The 22,092-nt window shown below is 37.4% G+C and overlaps 1 protein-coding gene across 4 annotated transcripts in view; it reads right to left on the bottom strand.

Moving 5' to 3' along the window:
* Positions 1-496: 496 nt before the first annotated feature.
* tmem131l (transmembrane 131 like) overlaps positions 497-22,092 on the bottom strand; it is a 72,329-nt gene continuing 50,733 nt past the window's right edge. Inside the window, exons 9-34 of one of the 4 annotated variants that reach the window (XM_057331096.1) lie at positions 21,734-21,887; positions 19,013-19,071; positions 18,808-18,913; positions 18,616-18,718; positions 18,173-18,323; positions 17,087-17,257; positions 16,169-16,238; positions 15,952-16,072; positions 14,202-14,271; positions 12,458-12,567; positions 12,181-12,250; positions 11,925-12,040; positions 11,537-11,679; positions 10,295-10,481; positions 9,627-9,812; positions 9,368-9,514; positions 8,778-9,276; positions 8,551-8,681; positions 8,277-8,410; positions 2,158-2,368; positions 1,994-2,089; positions 1,775-1,884; positions 1,584-1,680; positions 1,387-1,463; positions 1,178-1,302; positions 497-996 (exon numbers count right to left, since the gene is read on the bottom strand). In XM_057331096.1, the coding sequence (XP_057187079.1) occupies positions 691-996; positions 1,178-1,302; positions 1,387-1,463; positions 1,584-1,680; positions 1,775-1,884; positions 1,994-2,089; positions 2,158-2,368; positions 8,277-8,410; positions 8,551-8,681; positions 8,778-9,276; positions 9,368-9,514; positions 9,627-9,812; positions 10,295-10,481; positions 11,537-11,679; positions 11,925-12,040; positions 12,181-12,250; positions 12,458-12,567; positions 14,202-14,271; positions 15,952-16,072; positions 16,169-16,238; positions 17,087-17,257; positions 18,173-18,323; positions 18,616-18,718; positions 18,808-18,913; positions 19,013-19,071; positions 21,734-21,887 (3,750 nt within the window). In that variant the 3' untranslated portion in view covers positions 497-690. The remainder of the gene's footprint in view (positions 997-1,177; positions 1,303-1,386; positions 1,464-1,583; positions 1,681-1,774; positions 1,885-1,993; positions 2,090-2,157; positions 2,369-8,276; positions 8,411-8,550; positions 8,682-8,777; positions 9,277-9,367; positions 9,515-9,626; positions 9,813-10,294; positions 10,482-11,536; positions 11,680-11,924; positions 12,041-12,180; positions 12,251-12,457; positions 12,568-14,201; positions 14,272-15,951; positions 16,073-16,168; positions 16,239-17,086; positions 17,258-18,172; positions 18,324-18,615; positions 18,719-18,807; positions 18,914-19,012; positions 19,072-21,733; positions 21,888-22,092) is intronic. The other 3 variants (XM_057331099.1, XM_057331097.1, XM_057331098.1) reach the window with 3 other exon arrangements.

Here is a 22,092-nt window from a genome sequence, read left to right as displayed (position 1 = left end):
TTTTCTCTCGCATCACGTTTCTTAGATCATTCATTACACAGTATCATGGCAAGGATGTGCAGAGCAAGTCGGGGCTCATCATTGTGTGGGTTCATGTGTAAAACCACAGTTGAATTTATAAACGGGCAACAGTAAGCGGCTAGTCAGAGTAAGGATGATGTGAAGCGAAGGAAATCTCCTTAGACAAAGTAATCTCTGAATTGCATGAATTTAAATAGGTAACAGTTATAATATACTATAATATAAATGTGGGTGTCACAATATACTGGTATTGTCAATAACCATGATATTTTAAAAAATGATTATTTGGTCCATATTTGATTTTTACAGTCATTTTGCTATGCTGCTAAAAAAAGGCTAAATTTAAACTAATTATTGTGTTATGTTGTTTTGCAAAAAAAATTATCTTCAGCTATTTTCCAGTTATTACATTCGTGTTCCAGAATTTAAATGTATAAAGTAACAAACTAATTAGCGTGTAATTCACTACACCAAATCAAGTACAAAAACTTTTTTTTTTATTTTCAATGGTCAAACCTGCAAAACATCTAGAAAAATATACAACAAAATGCGGAACCTTACCACAACAACAAACATAAAAAAAAGAATATTCACATTTCCCCAACAGAGATAAAAGCACATTCTTTTGTTTGCCTAATTTTTTGAAAGCACCACTTCTGATCGGTTCCCTCACATATCACCACAGTAGCCGGAATCGTTGGAGAGCTGGGAGTTGGAGCTACGGTTTGAAGAGGAGTTCCATATGTCCAAATTCATGTGAGGTCCAAAGGGATTGAAGCTGGAGAACTGCTTGCCTGGGCAGGCGCCGCCTGGCTCGCGGCTGAAGGGTGTGATGGGTGACACTGGTGAGTGGGGTGAGACAGGTGCTGAACGTTCTTGGTGGAAGTGGCTTTGGTAAGGTTCACTTTGAGGTGTCCAGATAGAGCCAAATAGACTGGACATGGGTGAGAGACTTCTGGTTCCTGGGAAGTATGTCTGGAAGAAAAAACAAGTAAAAAATGGTAAACATAGCCCTAACCACATTATATTCCACTGTTAACAAAGCATCTGAACAAAATCACTAACTATTGCGGTACTGAACATTGAACAGACACACGTCACAAACAAATTGTTTCGCATAAATGTTTTCCGAAAATAAAACTAATGTAATTCTCACCTTGCTGCCAGTGTCCCAAGTGGAGTTTACGTCATGGGCTCCATTATCACCCCAGACAGGTTGGTGTCTGTGTGTCACAGTTTGGCTTTCATGGCACAAGAATGTGTTTTGGCAGTTACCGTTACCTTAAATTGCCAAAACAAAGGAAACAGTCAAGCATAATTACAAATTCTAGAAATACATTTAATTTAAAGTGACAGAAACCTCACCAGGTGGCATGTAGTTTGTCTGATCACTATAGGGATACTGGCTGGTACACTGGCTGTTCATGTTGTTCCAAGGAAAGCTTCACAGTAACAAAATAGAAGGCATTTTTAGTTTTACAGAGTTTTTAGGTGCTGGCTCATTAGTTGTATTTTGTTAAATTGTAATGGAAAAAATAAATGAAGAAGTCTAAAAAACATACCTATTATATCCAGGGACGAATGGGTATCTGAATTCATTGGTCAGAGGAACTGAGGGGGCAGACCATGTCTCTTCTATTACGTTAGAGCTCACAATGTCTGCAGAGACCAGGATGCATATTTGTTAAAAAAAAAGGCAAAGTCGACTCACAAGGCAACATGAATTATTATTCTAAAGATTTTAATCCCTCACCATGGTCCTTGTCCACACCGGCGGCTACATCAGCAAAGCTTTGGGTAAGTGAGGGGGCAGGACAGACCTCTGGGCTTTGGCATGTTTCCCTGACATATAGATTGTTCATGCTGTAGACATAAACCAACCACCGTTAACCTTCAAGACGTCTCGGTATCATTTGACTACCTTCTACTTCACAGGTCAAAACAAACCCATCTGAACTTTTGGTCATTTTACCTTTGAGTTTTGAAGGTATAATTCATGTTCAGGTAACATTCACGGTCTGTTGGATATGGGTTGTACTGGATGTTGTCTCCTAAAATAACACCACCACTATATTGATTATATATTGATATACTGAAATTGTTATATTTGGTATGATTCAAGTTTTTTTTCCATACAAGTGTGTGTGTGAGAGAGAGAAAGACATACGTTTCCTGCCAGTATGTCTATTTGGATCCTTCTCTCCCTCTATGCTGCTGGCACTGCTCCAGCTGCCCCAGGACCCTCGGCTAGCTCTCACACTGCCAGATGAACTGCTTGAATCAGAGCTGGACTCCCATTGCAGACGTCGCTCTGGACACTTACGTCTGGCTCTGACTAAACATGTACCTGAGGATAAAATATTACAAAAAGTGATTATCAGCTTTGTGATGTCTGGATGTTTTACTTTATGTTGTGGCCACATACACACTGTTGTAATGTCACTTCACCTTTTAGTGCTTAAAGGGATAGTTTACCCAAAAATAAACATTTATCATCATTAATAATTTACTCATATTCAAGTTTAAATCTGTATACATGTCTTTGTTCTGATTAATTTCTTTGTTCTTATGAGAAAGATATATTGGGAACAATGCTTATAACCAAACAGTTCTTGGACTCGATTGACTACCATAGCAGGAAAAATTACTTTATAATTTTTTTTTTCTGTTGAACACAAAGAAGATATTTTGAAGAATTTGAAGGACTGCAAACAGTTCTGGGGCACTTTTGACTACCATTGGTATTTTTCCTATTATGGTAGTCAATGGGGTCCAAGAACTGTTTGGTTACAAGCATTCATCCAAATATCTTTCTCTGTGTTCAACCAAACAAAGAAATTCATACAGATTTGGAGGAACACCTAGAGAGTGAGTAATTCATGACAAAATTTTCATTTTTGGGTGAACTATCCCTTTAATCTTGCTCTGTACATGGTAGAGACAATCACGTTCTCATGAATTAACTCCCGAAAAATACTTGTAGTGACAAACTTACAAATATGCTTCACAGTATGTAAGGAATCAAACCCAACAACTGGTTGTTTATGACGAATTAATATGCACATCCAAGATGCGTCTTCATCTGTATGTGAGGTGCAAGAAAGAAGTCTTGACTTTCGCACATTTTGAACAAGACCAAAAAAAGTCTAATATCTTAAATGACCACTATATTAACTCCTAAAGTGGCTAGCTTTATGAGCTAAAGACCAAACAAGCATAAGGCGCATTTAAATAAGTGGACATGGCAACACCACAAGAGAGCACGCTTTTAAAAGCATAAGCAAAACAGATCAGCAGCAGTTCAGTTAAAATTGTTGGACAAAACGAGTCTTTAGCTGAAAAAGAAATGCTAAACATGTTAATTTCTTATTCCCAAGACGCAAAACATTGCTGTGGTTATTCCTGTCAATCATCACAAATGCATGAGTGTTTTGCAAATAATAAAATATGTACAATTAAGATATAGCAAGAAATCGAAATAAAATTCTATTTGTTTTAATTCAAATCTGAAAGTATAAATATTTACAAAATGTGCGTGTGGAAACAGAGATCAGAATTAAGAGCAATCTGAATGAAAAAACTGAATTGAATAACATAAGTGATGGAAGTATAGGCAAGGTAAACAGAGTGTAGAAAAGTATATAGACAGAATGTTATCCTGGTTGCCCTGCATAGATTGTAACTTTTTGTGTTCCTTTTTAAAATAATATGTTTTAGAAGCACGTCAATTAAACCTGGAACATTTTGTTGCCTTAAGTCCATTGCACATCGAGTCTGAAATTTGTGTCCGAAATTTCCACACGTTAAAAAATAAATACGACTTCACGTTGTGTCAGTCACATTTACACACTGCCTCCGATATTTTCGTCCATCACAAAAAAATTCGGACTGGGTTCGATTTTCTGCATTTTTCGCATCCATAGCAAGCATTTTGAGAGGCGTTTTGACAATTCAGAGACACCGTACAAACAAGCGCCAAATACGAAAAAACGCATACGAAAATTTCGGACTGTATGTGCAAAGACCTTTAGAATGATAAGGTTCTATCTGCATTCTGAGTAGTTTTGAGATATTAAGCTTTAAAGTTTCGGCATTTCATTTAACAAAAGTGATATGGGGAACAAATCTCTTTCATACATGAGAAAGACAGAGACCCTACATGTACAATATCAACATTTTCTGAAATTTGTAAATGGGGATTTTTGGAACAGGTCAAATGCAGATAGAACCTTCTGATTATGAAAAATCAATTTCTGTTTAGAATTATAAGGTTCTATCTGCAAAACATTCATTAAAGCAATACATTTACAAGCAACACAAACAATTTACTGTTTGTTATAGAAAAGTTACATTTTCATGCTTTTATGAGATGTATTTAATATTTTAGGACGCATAACTTTTTGTTCAAGTTAAGCATAAAAGGCAGTGCTTTTAATGTTTTATCTATAGTGCAGATGGTAATTTTAGTTAGGTATATGGTGGGTTATTCAACACATTATTGCAGGAACCATTAATTTTCTGTTGGTTTAGACAGAAAGCAGCTATGGTAATCTGACCTAGACTTTATTCTACAGAAGGGTAAAATTAATTCTAGAGAGGAGTATGGCTGAAATAACATGATAATGTTTATTGTTGTAATTAAGACTGTTGACATTGTTGACTATTTGGCCGTTAGGGCTTTATATTGTAAAATTGAAGGCATTAATCGCATTATGGGGGTTCATGTAAATATAGGAATAAGGAAGCTAACAGCTAGCGCTGCTGGCTAGTGTTGTGTCTATAGCTAAATATAAAAATAATCTCCTCCTCAAAACCTAAAACAAAACAAAAAAATGAAAATAGTTTGGCCTGCTCTCCTCGACAAGAGTATCAACAAAACAGTCAACCTTGAGGTTTCTTTTAAACATTGTTTTGGGTTGCACTGTTTCTAAGATATTTACCACTGTCACTGAGGAGTCCGGTCACATGACAAAGAAAGATGATCTTGATTGGTTGTCTTTTGTGCATTCAAAGTGATGATTGGCTCGCAGATAGAACCTATTCTATTTTGTATATAGAACCTTTTTTTCCCTTAAAAAAAGTCCCAAAATGTACACATTTAAAAAACAAACATGACATAATGTAAATAAGTTGTCACAGAATAAGAATATGTGAATAACTTGACAAATTTTGCCGCCTTATAATTCTAAGGCGGCGAATTTTATGGAGTACATAAAAATGTTGAAAATTTAATGAGTAGCAAATTAGCACTGGCATACACGTTACTCACAGGCCACATACATGCTGCAAAGTTTCGGGAGTAACAACAACAGTGTTGGGGAAAGTTACTTTTAAAAGAAACTAGTTACAATATTGGGTTACTCTATAAAAAAGTAACTAAATACGTTACTTGGGTACGTTTTTGTGAAAGTAACTGAAAGTCCTTTTGCATTACTTTTTCCTCACCTAAATGATGCTCATGCTTTTCCAGACTTTGCTGTTCTTTAGTGTTTAACACTGTAATGCATTTAACAATCCTATATAGCCTATAACACACCTTTATTTTCTTTAAAAAACACATCTCAAATATTTCCTGACCAGTAGTCCTCCACTGCTAACTTCAGTGTCACTCTCCATATTTATTGTGTTTGACAGCGCGGCTAGTTGCACAAGATGGCGCCGGTGAGCTTTTGGGATGGCAAAGTAGTTTCCAGTCATATAACACTGTGTGGGAAAAGGAGGATTTTTGGCCGGCAAATATGGGTGTTTTTATTTTATTTAAAAAAGTAATATATAATCGATATGACAAATCCTCTTTGCATTGCTGAGCACTTCGTTGAGCCAAAACAACTCGATAGTGTTATACGAAATTATGATTAATCTAACATATAATATATTACTGATATTATATAATATTATTTTGAGGGGAATATGACATTTAACATACAGGTGCTGGTCATATAATTAGAATATCATCAAAAAGTTGATTTATTTCACTAATTCCATTCAAAAAGTGAAACTTGTATATTATATTCATTCATTACACACAGACTGATATATTTCAAATGTTTATTTCTTTTAATTTGATGATTATAACTGACAACTAATGAAAATCCCAAATTCGGTATCTCAGAAAATTAGAATATTACTTAAGACCAATACAAAGAAAGGATTTTTAGAAATCTTGGCCAACTGAAAAGTATGAACATGAAAAGTATGAGCATGTACAGCACTCAATACTTAGTTGGGGCTCCTTTTGCCTGAATTACTGCAGCAATGCGGCGTGGCATGGAGTCGATCAGTCTGTGGCACTGCTCAGGTGTTATGAGAGCCCAGGTTGCTCTGATAGTGGCCTTCAGCTCTTCTGCATTGTTGGGTCTGGCATATCGCATCTTCCTCTTCACAATACCCCATAGATTTTCTATGGGGTTAAGGTCAGGCGAGTTTGCTGGCCAATTAAGAACAGGGATACCATGGTCCTTAAACCAGGTACTGGTAGCTTTGGCACTGTGTGCAGGTGCCAAGTCCTGTTGGAAAATGAAATCTGCATCTCCATAAAGTTGGTCAGCAGCAGGAAGCATGAAGTGCTCTAAAACTTCCTGGTATACGGCTGCGTTGACCTTGGACCTCAGAAAACACAGTGGACCAACACCAGCAGATGACATGGCACCCCAAACCATCACTGACTGTGGAAACTTTACACTGGACCTCAAGCAACGTGGATTCTGTGCCTCTCCTCTCTTCCTCCAGACTCTGGGACCCTGATTTCCAAAGGAAATGCAAAATTTACTTTCATCAGAGAACATAACTTTGGACCACTCAGCAGCAGTCCAGTCCTTTTTGTCTTTAGCCCAGGCGAGACGCTTCTGATGCTGTCTGCTGCTGACCAACTTTATGGAGATGCAGATTTCATTTTCCAACAGGACTTGGCACCTGCACACAGTGCCAAAGCTACCAGTACCTGGTTTAAGGACCATGGTATCCCTGTTCTTAATTGGCCAGCAAACTCGCCTGACCTTAACCCCATAGAAAATCTATGGGGTATTGTGAAGAGGAAGATGCGATATGCCAGACCCAACAATGCAGAAGAGCTGAAGGCCACTATCAGAGCAACCTGGGCTCTCATAACACCTGAGCAGTGCCACAGACTGATCGACTCCATGCCACGCCGCATTGCTGCAGTAATTCAGGCAAAAGGAGCCCCAACTAAGTATTGAGTGCTGTACATGCTCATACTTTTCATGTTCATACTTTTCAGTTGGCCAAGATTTCTAAAAATCCTTTCTTTGTATTGGTCTTAAGTAATATTCTAATTTTCTGAGATACTGAATTTGGGATTTTCATTAGTTGTCAGTTATAATAATCAAATTAAAAGAAATAAACATTTGAAATATATCAGTCTGTGTGTAATGAATGAATATAATATACAAGTTTCACTTTTTGAATGGAATTAGTGAAATAAATCAACTTTTTGATGATATTCTAATTATATGACCAGCACCTGTATGTTGTATATATGCTGGTATTTGGTGAGGAGACTAACAGATGACAGTTGTTTCCTCTCTTTCTCCCGTGCTCCGCCCACTCCCCAACCCTTCTTCTAACAGTGACTATGCCCATTTAAATCTGCAGATCTGTCTGTGCGTGCAGCGCCACAAACAGTCGAACTAGAGCTTATGTTTACATTCACGAGGCATGAGACAATTGATTGCTGTTGCGACTCGTGACTCGCGCTAATGTCACGATCTGAAAGTTATCTGTTGAGCATGACCGGCATTTGCAGGCATTTTGTCCATGGTGGCGAGCGCGGCCACACTATAGCTCCGCATCTGAGCTCTGGCCTCCCATCGCTGTGTCAACGGTTGCCAGATTTGCGTAACAAAAACGAAGCCGGAACACTGCAGCACTGCAGACATGGCAACACTGCCTATGTCCGACTAGCGACTGTTTCTGCGCAAGCATGAGCGATCATGTCTACACTACTTTTAATTCAGAATTTCACTTCTGCAGTTAAAAAATGTTCATATAAATCAATGATTAGACTTAAAAGTAACTCGAGTTACTTGAAAAACAAAGTAACTTGAGTATTGATATGTACAGTACATTTATAAAGTAACTGCATTACATTACTCGTTACTTAAAAAGTACTCTTATTACGTAACGCATGTTACTTGTAACGTGTTACCACCAACACTGAACAAAAACATATAGGACACATTAAATTCTACAAACACACAGACACATGAAACAAAAACTGTTTTACATCATTTCCTCACCACTGTGTTTTGGAGGGCTGTCTGGATTGGGTCCGGTTTTGGGTAGTTCAGGTTTTGGGATACGGTTTCTAGCTACATTACGTGGAGGTTCTCTCTCACTCTCTGTAACCATGTCAATGCTGTTTTCCGGAAGTCTGTTGAAAAAAATAAAAAATGATACAGACCACTAATAGATTTGTAAGGTTTTCCAAAAAACAAGGCATGATAATGAAAGTGCACTGCATTTAAAAGCTTTTCAACATTCTTCTTTTTCCAGCACAGGTATTGTACTCACTCAGGCACGAGTTCAGCAGCCTTCCTGCGACTCCTGCCTGTGTTTTTCTTTCCTTTGGTATTAGTGGCAGACACTCCAAGTTCTGCATCTTTCTCTGGTCTTTTTTTCTGACTGCCGTCTCTCTCTGTTTTCTATGACAAACAGATCATTCATTCACATTATTACCTTTAATGGAAAACTTCATGGTATTTTAATGAAATTCAAAAAGACAAAGAGACAGCTGTTACCTCTTCTTCTGCATTTTCCCTTTTTCCAATGGTTTTTCTGTTGCACTCCTCATTCTGTATGATTTCAGCAGCAGGCTGAGGGACTTTGTTTGGTACATTTTCAGGTAATCCAGAAAGCGTTTCCATGGGAAACATATCAGATGGCAATGCATCCTCCTCCCTGGATTCTCTAAAGTGCTCTTTTTTGTCGGGAGGAAGCAGGACTGCATCTAATAGGTCGTTGTTGTTATTCCAAACCTCCGGATCCAACTCTCTCTCGGTGGGAGGACTGCAAAATGTAGCAGGAGCACTGGGGGTAGTAGGACTGCTTTTGTATCTACCGTAGAGAAACGACACTTTAGTTTGCTTTTTCGGAGGCTGAGACGATCCCCCAGAATTTTTCTTCGATGAGGACTGAGACCGAATCGTTCCATTGGCCACAGCTGGAGAGCCCCGCCCTTTGCCTTTGTCAGAGGGGTGGTTTGTGTCGGTGTAGTTCTTACAACTGCCTTTTCCTCTACTAAATAAAAGAAACAAATACTCAAGTGCATAACTATACATTTGTAACATCGACCTTCCAGGTTTATTCATCAAGATTGGTAATGTCTCACCTGACACCGTTTGAGGAGCTGTGGTTTATGCTAATATTTTCACGAGGTACAGAGTTGTGATTGGTACGGAAACTGGGTGTGGAGAAGTCGCTCAAAATGTGCTGAGCTTGATGAAAAGCCAGCAGACACACACCAGCTAAAGAGGAACTACAAAACACAACAGGATCTGTTAATTCATATAACCGCATTTGATCTATTTCAGGTTTTATGCACAGACATGCACCACTTTGTGGTGTGTGTATTTTAAAAGCTTGCTAACCAGGTAAAGACCAATGTGATGACCCAGAAGGACTCCTCCCAGCTGGGACCCGGTACCACTTGTGCACACAGGGGCAGCATGTGGTGAGGCAGCGTCACATTGAGCGTGAAGTGAAAGGAGGAGCCACGTTCTGTCACCAGAGTCAGATCTCTGATCACCCATGAAGATGTGAAATCTGGAGTAAATCTGGAGAGACAAAGAGAACAATGGTTGAGAACATAAAAAGAAGACAAAAGAAGCATGATGGGAAATGTAGTAAAATAACAGGCATGGAATAACAAGTAGTAAACATGCATTAAGAAATATAAAAGCAAAATGATAAAAGGCAGGGAGAGCAAAGATAGTCTAAAAGACTAAATATTACAAGACACTGAAATCAAATGCAAAGATGCTTTTACTATGAGTTAATGCAACATTTTTAGATGGATTAAATAACCGAAATGACTTGGAAAGAAATAACTAGAAAGAATAGGAAACCAAAATAGCTCAGAAATGGTTTTACTTGGTTTAGTGAACTGACTATATTAAAATATAAAAAAAACGGAGGGAAGAAACATGTCCTCACCCAAAAAAAAGACAATTAAAAAGGACAGACGTTGTACAGAATGCAAAGTATGGAAAATGTAGGCTGCAGGCACACATGCTGTCAAATCAGCAAACACACTTACATAATAGTGATTTCTGAGGAGGAGTTGTAATCCAGTTTGAAGGATCTGCAGTGCTGGACCTCAAAGCCATATCCCTGACATTTATAACCATTAATGTTCATTGATACTACAGTCAATGGCAACTCGCCTGCGTTCTCCACTTTAAAACTCTTTTGGATGGCAAACAAGGGCCTACTCGACCGCAAGCCTGTGACAAAAAATGCTTTTAGACTGGTATTCCCCAATGTATTCTTGATTCTTCTTTTCATAATTTTACAAATTCTATACATTTTTTTATTATATTTTTTGTTATTAACTATTTACAGTTAGGTCCATAAATATTTGGACAGAAACACATTTTTTGTTATTTTAGCTGTGTATCAAAGTGTATTTGAGTTACAGTTTTATAATGGATATTGTCTTAAAGTGCACACTCAGTTTTATTTAGAGTGTATTCACATCCAGATTATCTGAAGGCTTTAGGAATTATAGCTCTTTAATATGAAGCTCTCCCATTTTCCAAAGTTCCAAATTACCAAAAGTAATTGGACAGTTGAATCAAAAGCTGTTTTATTCACAGGTATGGGCTTTTCCTTAAAGGGGTCATATGACAGCTTTTTTATATCATATGGACGCCCAGGATTTTTATGTTGCTGAGCTCAGCTGTGTTTTTTTTTTTCTCAGAATGTACCAAATTGTTGATTTGGCTGCTCTTAATGTTCCTGGCATCTTTCTGACGGATTTGTTGTGTTTTTTAAATCTAACTATGGTCTGTTTCACTTGCATGGAGATCTCCCTGAACCCTATGATGTGGGTTCACAGCAACAGCTTCCAAATGCAAACACCTCACGTAGAATCAACTCCAAACCTTTAACATGCTTCATTTATGAAGAAATTATTTAAGGAACAGCCCATAACTGTGAATAAAACAGCTTTTGATTAAACAGTCCAATTACTTTTGGTCCCTTGAAAAAGGGGGGCGCTTCATATTAAAGAGCTATAATTCCTAAAGCCTTCAGATAATCTGGATGTGAATACACTCTAAATAAAGCTGAGTGTGCACTTTAAGACAATATCCATTATAAACTGTAACTCGAATACACTTTGATACACAGCTAAAATAACAAAAAATGTGCCTCTGTCCCTTTAATATATGGCTATTTACAAACACGATATAACATGGTTTGTGTTTATATTGTACAGATTAAAGATTCAAAAACAAGATAATCTCAAATTTGTGGGGTCGATCAGAAGCTCTCTTACCATCTCTGCACTCCATGAGGGTGGACTGGGGCACATTAAAGCGCAGTGAGGCTGCAGGCCCGGGGAGTTTTCCTCCCACCCTCAGGAGCTCTTTGGCTCCAAACCCTTTAACCAGAACCATGTCAAACACTGTCAGGTTGTTCCTGTTAAAGAACATACAGGCAGAATTACTACAGTATATGTTAAGAACTGGAACATGATACAATTTGGCAAAAAGTAAAAGCACAAAGCTTTAATAGCACAGAGGTATTTTCTTTTCACATTTCAAGTTGTGTGACATCACTAATTACATACAACATATACCTGTACTGTCACACATTTGAACCAATCACCGTAGTACTGCCTTTAGATCCAACAATAAGTAAGAGGATCCAGGTTATTAAAATACCTGATCAGAAGCAGTGAGGTAACAGGTTTGTGTTCCGTGGGTCGAAAAGCCACTGAAACTGTTCTCGACTCCCATGGTTGAAGGAGGAACCTCAGCACGCTGCCTCTCTCACTCTCCTGTTTCATACAGTACCAGAGTAACTACACATCACATTTACAATACACTATACAACACACCAGTGATCGTGCAGCTCCTATTACAGGCACAAAATCATAATTAACACATTAATAGTGTTATTCACAGTACGTGACCTCACCTTATGGTTACCAGCCAACAGAGAAAATTCTGCTGTAGTGATATTTACAGCCAGTGGGCTAATATTAAACCTGGAACAGATATGTTAGATCACATTAACCATGGGAACAAATACATGTCTAGGTATTAATGCACACTTTTATTCCACACATAACCTTATAAGTATTAATTCAAGGTGTTCATATTGTATTAGGTTTTTAATAATAAAAGGCTATGGTGACTCAAGATTACAGCATAATAAGTCTATATCATTCTAGCTAGTGAGAGTGTGTGTTTACCATTTGGTTAACATGTCGAGAGCTTCAAGTGAAGCTGGATATGAAGAGAGGGTTCTGATCTCCACAGACACCACTGAACCCGTTGGGTTTTTCAGAGTGAAATTCTTAACCTGTGCACAACAATAACTTTAGGGTATGCACAATATATCGCTATAATACAGTATATATGTGACCCTGGATCACAAAACCAGTCTTAAGTAGCACGGGAACATTTTTAGTAAAAGACAAAAATACATTGTGTTGGTCAAATTTATCGATTTTTCTTTTATGCCAAAAATCATTAGGATATTAATTAAAGATCATGTTCCATGAAGATATTTTGTAAATTTCCAACCTTAAATATATAAAAACTTTATTTTTGTGAGTGGATGGCCTGCCACAGTGCCCCTGATTAACAACTTCAAAGGCGATTTTCTCAATATTTAGATTTGTTTGCGCTCTCAGATTCCAGAGATTTAAACGGTTGTATCTCAGCCAGATATTGTCCTATTCTAACAACTCATACATCAATAGAACGTTTATTTATTCATCTTTCAGATTATGTAAAAATCTCAATTTTGAAAAATTGACCCATAAGACTGGTTATGTTGTCCAGGGTCACATATGTGCTATGTAGTAAGGTAAATACTCTAGCTTAAAACTAGCATTATATCTGTCTGACATGATTTTTTTCCAGAATTGTGCTGCCCTTAATATCATAGTACAAATAATAACAGCCCCACTTCATAAACATCTTAATTCTAAGTTTCAGTAAGTGCTTGACACAATGAAACAAGTAACAGATAAAACACCCAAACATCAAATTATCATTATTTATTCACCCTTTCATTGCTAAATTACTTGACTGGCTTTAGAGAATCTGAATTTAGGTCACAAGCAGGGTGGGCAGGGCTAAAAACTTCAGACCTTTAGCCGCGAGCGCAAAATCAAGATCCGTTTCCACTGTCACGCCAGTAACGCAGAAGTGTTACAATGAAAACACGCCTTAAATACAACTTTGAATTAAACAACACACAACCCCACCCATTTCGTGGAAAGAAGTATGTTGAGACAAGAAACTAGACTAGATCAATCCGTAATTTTTGCCTCTCTATCACCATCTTGGTTTAAAACATGCCTGTGAAAGTTTGAAACACTGATTGTTTATGTACAGTACTTGTTCAATAACTAAGTCATGAGTTGCAGCTTCAAATAATGCATCAAATCAATAAACAGTTTATTACTAAAGTTTTGACAACAATGTTTATTTATTGATGCATTAGTCATTGTCAGTCAGTCAGGGACCTTTTGTTATCAGTGAAGTCAACCTATTTACATTTTCTGAGATGCAAATAAGGACCTATTCATCAATCAGGAAGTTATTGGTTTAGACTCTAAACCTGAATAGGACCTTATTTGCATATCAGAAACAAAAGGTTTATGTCATAAAATCATTACAGAATGTGCCCATCAAGCATCAAGTTTTTTTTCTGTTGAACACCCAACAGGCATGATCAATCCCTGAAAGTGACAGTGCAAACACAAATGGTCCTGGCACACACTAGCATGCTTACTTTTTGCCCGGCAGTGGAAACGTGGCTAATTGTACAGCCTGCACAGGTGAGAATGGGCCAAGCCAAAACAAAAATGTATACGACCCCATAAAACTGTCCTCATATAAACTACTTTCATGGGGCTTTTTTATGAACAGTATGAACTACAACTTTCATCATTCATTAACAAAGATCACCTGCAACTGACATACCTTACTATCATTGACAGGTGTGGCCTCAAAGTCTAGAGGTGAAGAGTGGTCTGCAGGGAATCTGGGCCAACTGAACAAACCAAACACGCAGAAGCATAACGTAAGCTGATTTGCATATACCTGCATGTTTGACAGTATCTCTATTAGGGATGGGCATTTTTCAATAATTTCTTATTCGAATATTTGAGCTCATAAAAAACGAATATTGGTTTATTTTAATTAAGTTAATAATGACGTAATTTGTTACGTTTTTATTTAGTCACAATTTCACATCAAGCTTATAATTATCATTAAATATTCATAATGAATTAATATTATATCCTGTATATCGTTTTTTTATGTTGAAAAAATAGAAAAATACATAAAAACTGCATTTAAACCTGCGCGGAACGGTATAATACAAAAAGAAAACAGACAAAACAAAGCGAACAAAACGCAATGTATATTGACAGTCTGTGATATATGGTTATCTTGTTTATTTTGTTTTACATGTTCTTGATAAGAAAAACAAGCATATAGGTCTATTTTACTCTGGTGAAAGTCTGTTCAACAAGCCGACGGTTAACAAGCCGACAGCATAGAAAATGCGCTGCTCTTCTCTAACTCCCAGTAACAAAACCCAGATCTGACAAGAATACCTGGCTTTATTGTTTATAATGTTGATAACAAATAAAGTAAACGGGTTTGATACCTCATGCCGACTGTTAAGATCCTAAAAAATACCCCGCAACAAAGACAGAGCCATAGTGCTTGATTCCCTGATTACGTGACCGTCATCTGAGGAAGATATTCTGCTGATCAGCACGCATAAATATTGTTTTCTTTGTCGTTCACGGTCAGTGTCTGTCTTGTTTAGCTTTGCATGGATTTGCATCAATAAATAAGATAGGCCTATTTATTTCAACTAAGGTAAAGAATTACAGGTCGTTTTAAAACAAACAAAAAAAGCATCCGTGCAAATTTATTTACAGGCTGTAACTTGAAGGCAACGACCCTATTTGTACTTCTAGAAGGAAAATTCTTGCTTTTAGGTATGGAAAAATGTGCCAGTCTTATGTTAAGGCCAAATTCATTAACATTTGTTGCAGTGAAATGTACATTTTCATGTTTCAAGTTGTTGAAATTAGCATTACTTAATATATTTTTAACGAACGAATATGAATTTACTAAGAACAACCGCTGCAAACAAGTAATGGTAATAATGAATTATTGTTGTTAATCATTTAATATTACGTTGATATTTTTATACCTAATGTAAGTAATGTTAACGAATTCTGTGGCTCACCAGTTTTGAAACATTTTAATATGGTGATGTGAGCCGAGCATAAAACGCGATCCGGGCATCCAGTGTGTAAACTTAAAATATTTAAACTAGCTTGCAATCTGAGTGAACAAAGATTTAGGAACACGTACAAATTATTTTTTACATTTTCTGTACATTAAAAAATCATTACAGAAGAAGTGAAGAAGCCTTAAATAAGACCCGACTCTAAGGTCTTCTGTAACGGTAACTTAACCTTGTGGTGACGCAGTTTTATTCTTATGAAAAATATGAATATTCGAATAGCATTTTTAATATTCGAATAGTTATTGCGGATCGAATATTCGTGCACATCCCTAATCTCTCTATATAAAGACCTTCAGATTTACATTCTCTACATATTCAGCTATGCTTGAATACCGCAAACAAAATCAGTATGATGTTTACAGGTTCATGTCTACAGTTTAAATGTGTTTGTTGCATGTTTACCTGCAGGAGAGCTCTTTGCTACAGTGCCAACGGCTACACAGTGCAGAGGCCAGGCTGCTGTCCACACGCCAGAGAGAAGAGGAGGATTCTGGGAGAAGAGATTGCTGCCACTCTGCAAGTCCTACACATATGATAACTTCAACTGTGAGCAAACTCATGTAGTTGTAATGTGCAGTGTAGAACAATGCTTAAATCTGTTTGGCTGTGTGCGTCACACCTGCTCTGGACATGCGTAGAGGACAGATCCGCTCACACTCCTGGTTTGATTCAAAAATAATATCTCCCTGCTGAGAAAAGAAATAATTACGATGCAATCTCAGGTAATGTCACAATGGGAATCTTGCCTTGGATTTATTTTTAAAGTATGTTCGAAAGCCCTTTTAAAGGAGTAGTTCACCTTCAAAATGAAAATTCTGTCATCATTTACACACCCTCTTGTCATTTTAAACCTGTAGGACTTTCTTTCTTCCGCAGAACACAAAAGAAGATATTTTGAAAAATGTTGGTAACAGAACAGCACAGTCCCACGTTCACTTCTATTGTAACCAATGCAAGTGAATAGGGGGCTGTTACCAGCATTCTTCAAAATATCATCTTTTGTGTTCTGTGAAAGAAAGAAAGTCATACATTTTTCAAATGACAAGAGGGTGAATAAATGATGACCGAATTTTCATTTTGAAGGTGAACTACTCCTTTAAGGTATTTTAATGCTAAAATATGAAAAATAAAAAGATTAAGTGGAAGCTGGTCTAAAAAACAAACAGCTTTAACTACAACTTTATCATCACGTTTGAGCGAGCTGTGCAACTTATCTCTGCATTTACAAGCTATTTGTATCTTATTGCACCTGTTCTCATTGAACACAAATGGCTGTTTAAATTGTAAACCTACAATATAAACAGTTGTAAAATCTAGACTGTATACACACTGCATAATGATAAAAATGAAAAAAAAAAGGTTTTATAATGCAAAAGTAGTTCTTCCACAAGTAATATGGCTTGGTACAAAAGGTTAATGCAGTCAATGGACGTAACTTTGCACATGACATGCTTTCATTCTGTTCATTAATAAGACTAATTTCTTGATGGTTGAAGACATTTTGTCACTCATCCGATGTGGTCTAAGAGAGCATCACCTTTGCAGCAGCGGGGAGCGTCTGGAGGTGAAGCTCCAGTGGGAGCCCCACACTTGTTGTCAGGGTAACTGTGGTCCTGACGTTGATGGGTAAAGATTTGTTGAGCAGCTGAAGAGACAGAAGCTTCCAGCAACCAGACCTAATGTCCAAGGACTCTGTAAAATTTACCATCTAAAAAGAAATATAAATATACATTTCATTAAATGTAATGAAAAACCAAGTGCTCAGCTGTAAAACACTACTGTTAAAAGTATTGTTGAAGCATAACACCCCTTGGAAAGAATTTTTCCGATTTTCCTTGGAAGTTTTTGTTTCTGTGTTTCTGTGTATTTTTTGAATGGATGACTGGTGTGTACTTTAGAAATCTGAACTGAATAATGATGGAGTTCTGCCACTAGGTGGTGCAGTAGCTCAGCTCTGTGTCAACTAGTTGCAAATGGTACAGTAAGACAATCCCTGCACTCCTATACTGTACATACTGACAAAAAAAAAGAGAAACACTTCTCTATCCAGTCTGTGTCCCAGTGTTCCTATGTGTTATTAGTGTTGTATAATGACATTTCTTGCTAAAATCAAAGGTAGGAAAACCACATAGTATTTATTAAAGCACAATATGTAAGATGGGCATTTAAATATCCCCAAAACCACCAGCACAGTGTTTCATAATTTCAACCAATGGAACGCCCGATTTTGTCGCCTGTTTATTCCGCAACCTGTCAAAAGCATCTGTGTTATCTTCGGTTTCCACTTTTACTGACAGAAATCACAGAGCCTTTTGCAGTCGAACACACCTCATGGCAAAACTGTGAGTCTCATGAATGAATGCAAAGTAGTAGTTGTAGCATCTAGCACGCCACTCTGTTTCAATCATGCCGCTCATCAGGCCTACATTACAACAGACATCCATGACCATGATTCATGAGTCCCATGACTTCCATTGGCAACAACAAGAATCTCTAAACTGCTAAACAGCACTAACTTAAAACTTGACATTCCTAATTCAATCACTGACCATTCTGCAACCCATTACCCTGCTCAACAGACAAGTGATCGCCATTTCAAGACTGAATGTCAGGTGAGAATTACCTTGAAGAGTTTGCGCTTGTGCTGGGAGAGGGAGATGTTAGTGATTCTGAAGGTGATGGGAAGAGGGTTGGACAACCACAGCTCCACATACTCTGAACCTCTCTGCTTCTGTCTGACCTGAACCAAAATGCTCAGCTCATAGTCCCACCATCTAAATCACACAATGAAAGAAAAAACAAGGTAAAAAGACAGTCTAAAAAGCTTCTGGATTGCAAAAAAGGTTTAAATAAATCAGGCACGCAGCTTTCGAGAACTCGCACTCCCTGGCAATTCATGTATTATTTATTTACTTTACCCTCAACCTTGGCAATGTTAGCACTGCACTCACCTTGTTGAACTAATGGGTTAAGCGTAATATTACTTTTTTGGTTACCCAAAAGCTATTCACTTTTTTTGTCTTCAGCTATGAATGCTAATTTATCCGTTTATACAGAAATCTTTACCTGCGTGTGACATCCAACAGTGGATACACATTCACTGTTCTGTCTGCTAATATCTGCAAGCCGTAGTGACCGGAACACCTTTTATTTTTAGCTGACAAAGGCCCTGAAACATAAGAAAATATGCATATAATAAAAGAAAGCTTGATATTTAAATTACACATCAGAATGATAAGCTGACAAAAACGCACTGACTTCTACAGAAGAGCGAGGCCACTTGTGTGAAGTTAGCAGCGGACGGCTGGAGCAGCTTCTCATTTAGTGCTACACTGCTGTCTGTTCTGGACAGGAGCTGGATTTCCTTAGAAACAAAACACAAGACATGTCATGCAAGATCGGTGGGCCTCTAAAGCAAACAACATACAGAAAAAAATCATAAGGATCATGTGTGACGACATACCTTAACAAAGAGCTTTTTGACCCCTGAGTTCAACATGTACACTCCTATTCTGGGATCTGCTGTGGGATAAAAATAAAAAAAGAGGAATGGGTCCATGTTTTTAAGGCAATACAAACACACTCGGAAAGAAAAACGCAGTAATGCCAAGAAAAACATGACGTGATGGGGCGGTGGTGACTCAGGAGCTGCTTACAAACAGTTTCAAATCCACATTAGTGCAACCAAAGAACTGGGAAGTGACAGTTCCTTGGTGACATATTTTTATAGCAGAAATGATTAGGTGTAATTTAACAAACGGTAGCACAAAGCTGGTATGATGGTTTTCGGACGTTTAAAAAAGGTTGATTTTGAAAGCAAAGCTGATATCAAAATCTAGGTTATAAACGGTATGCAAAAGTGTTTATATTCATAAAGCATTAATAAATTCACTGCATTCAGATGAACTCCAGTGGATCTTATCTTACCAAAGACATTAACGCCCAGTTTTACATACAAGGCTTGAGGCCAGACTAAAATGAATGTTTGAGCTGTCTTAACTGAAAATAACTTGCCCTGGCATATCTAAAAACGTCATATCTAAATATGGCAGTCCCATTGTTTTGTGTCAGGAGGCACAACAGTCATGTTTTTTTTCTAAGGCATTTTATAAAACAGACTTAACCTGTCTCATCCTTAAACAATTTGTAGAAATTTTTAAGAACAGTCTCCTTGTACTTGGGATTCTGTGAGCTCAATTTAACCGACTTAGTGTGTAATAAGATCAGAGGTTAATCGGCTCACCATTTATGACAAATATGGTAAGTTAAAAGTGCACTCTAGAATTTTCATTAAAAGGTTATTAAATAATAAACAGTACTTCTTACAAACATATTTCAAACTACTACTACTATAATAATTAACACAACTTTTGGTACGCTTGAATGTTTAAAGCAATTGTGCAGAATACACCCCCCAAAAGTCTTAAGAATCATTTAAATTCAGAGAAAAGCATGGGAGGAGATTTCATACCCTGACAACAGAGACTTGGTAAGTTATACAAAGTGAAATTATGAATAATTACTACTCTAAAACAATTCTATAACAAGTCTTTAATATTTGCTACTTTTGCACCATTTGGGTTCATTTACACAATCTCAACGGGCACCACAAACCCATTGGTTTGGCCTGAATGGGTGCCATGAATCAATCCAAACAGAATGTGTGCAGGTGGAAAAATGTCCAAAAGAGTAGTCTCACGATGTTTTACTGGAGCCACAGTACAAACAGAGCCATGGTGGACCACACCACCAAACACGCTGGTGCACTGCAGCAAACCACTACATATCATACCAGCAACAACATATCAACATTTGTCAGCATTGAATCTAAGAATAATCATTTTTATGTTTATTTGTAGTATGAGATGGAGAAAAGTAACAAAAGAAAAACAAACAATCAGCTTTGGCAACTTTGTGCATCCATGCTATAGACAGGGCTGTCAAGTCTCACGCATTCACACGTATTTCAGCCTGTTCACACGCTCACACGCTACACCTTGTATTTCTCACGCTGAGAAATAAGGGATAACTCGTCCCGCTTTATACAATTAATGGATGAGACAAATTAAATGTGAAAATGAATGAAACGTTTCCGTTACAGCACGATCACGTCCGATGACGGTCGGTGCATCAAAGGTTTTTCCGTGTCAACTCGCAGCGCTGAGCATCACAATCAATCATAGACAGCGCATAATTATAATGACCAATCAGAAGTTTAGATGAGTCACCTGCGTAGAATAGTTTTGTTGCGGCCCGCTCACAGAGAGCAGATACGATCAGTCAGACTCGTTTACTGTATTATAAAGGGAGTTTCATGCAGTCGATTTCATCTTTTATAACGCAAGATTATAACTAAAGTTAATGACTGTTTTTCGCTTGCTTTCTGTTTATTCCCAGATTAAATAAACTTTTCTTTTTCATGCTGCTAAAAGACAATTTGAAGATTTACTAATGCAAAAACTGCAATATAATCACTCATTAACAGTTTGTCTGCCTTACCTATAAGAATATGACATGCAAAAGATTTTAATGTATAATCATAATTACAATACCAATAACATCAAAAATGTTTCAAATCATATGCTCCTCAGTCACAAAGACACCAGCATCAACCTATAGTTTGTCATTATTCTTATTGGTTGAAATAACTGATTAAATATAAATAAGTATTTGAAGACAATGCATATAAAAGACAATGCACATTTAATGCTTTACCTTAGCTTTGGCTACCTAAAACTAAGAAAAGTACTAGAGATGCATTTTATTATTCTAAATTCTCCTGTATTAACGTATTTTTTTAGCTATGCTAAGACTACATCTCTTAAAGCAGAGCACTCAGGTTAACATTTCAGTAATGTTTTACACACACAGCTTGACATAAATTCTGCAATACTACTTTTAGAGAATTGGGTGGGACTGAGGGGCCGCTGCTGAAACTTTGAGTGGCTCCTCTCCTAACAGATGTGATCTCACTCCAAACTTTTGATAAACCTTGAGAGCCCTGGCTATAGATGTCAGTATAAAGTTACCACTGGGATGAATATGAACCAGCAAAGCAAGTAAATTAATGGAAGTTTGGAGTTTAAACCTACGTGAATCACTTTGGGTATTTCTGGCACAAATCATTATTAGAATACTTTTTTAAAATGAAATGTATACTGGTAAATGTACAAAATGCACTTACAAACAGCATCTCCTGGTGGCGGGAGGACTAGCAGCACCAATATATTCTCCAACACGTACGGTTTGAGTTTATCAAGGTGGGTAGGCATTTTCCCTTTCTCAGATAGACTGATCTGAAGTGCGATTCTGCCCTCCTCAGATACTAAACACCAACCCTACAAGAAGAGAGAGAGAGAGAGAGAGAGAGAGAGAGAGAGAGAGAGAGAGAGAGAGAGAGAGAGAGAGAGAGAGAGAGAGAGAGAGAGAGAGAGAGAGAGAGAGAGAGAGAGAGAGAGAGAGAGAGAGAGAGAGAGAGAGAGAGAGAGAGAGAGTAGTGTAAAAAAACTAAGCAAAAAATATCATCAGCATGCAACACACCCA

Source organism: Triplophysa rosa, linkage group LG4 (genome assembly GCF_024868665.1).
Source record: "Triplophysa rosa linkage group LG4, Trosa_1v2, whole genome shotgun sequence".
Classification (NCBI taxonomy): Eukaryota; Metazoa; Chordata; class Actinopteri; order Cypriniformes; family Nemacheilidae; genus Triplophysa; species Triplophysa rosa.
The sequence above is the reverse complement of the archived record's forward strand: the minus strand, read 5'-3'. Positions and strand labels throughout refer to the sequence as shown.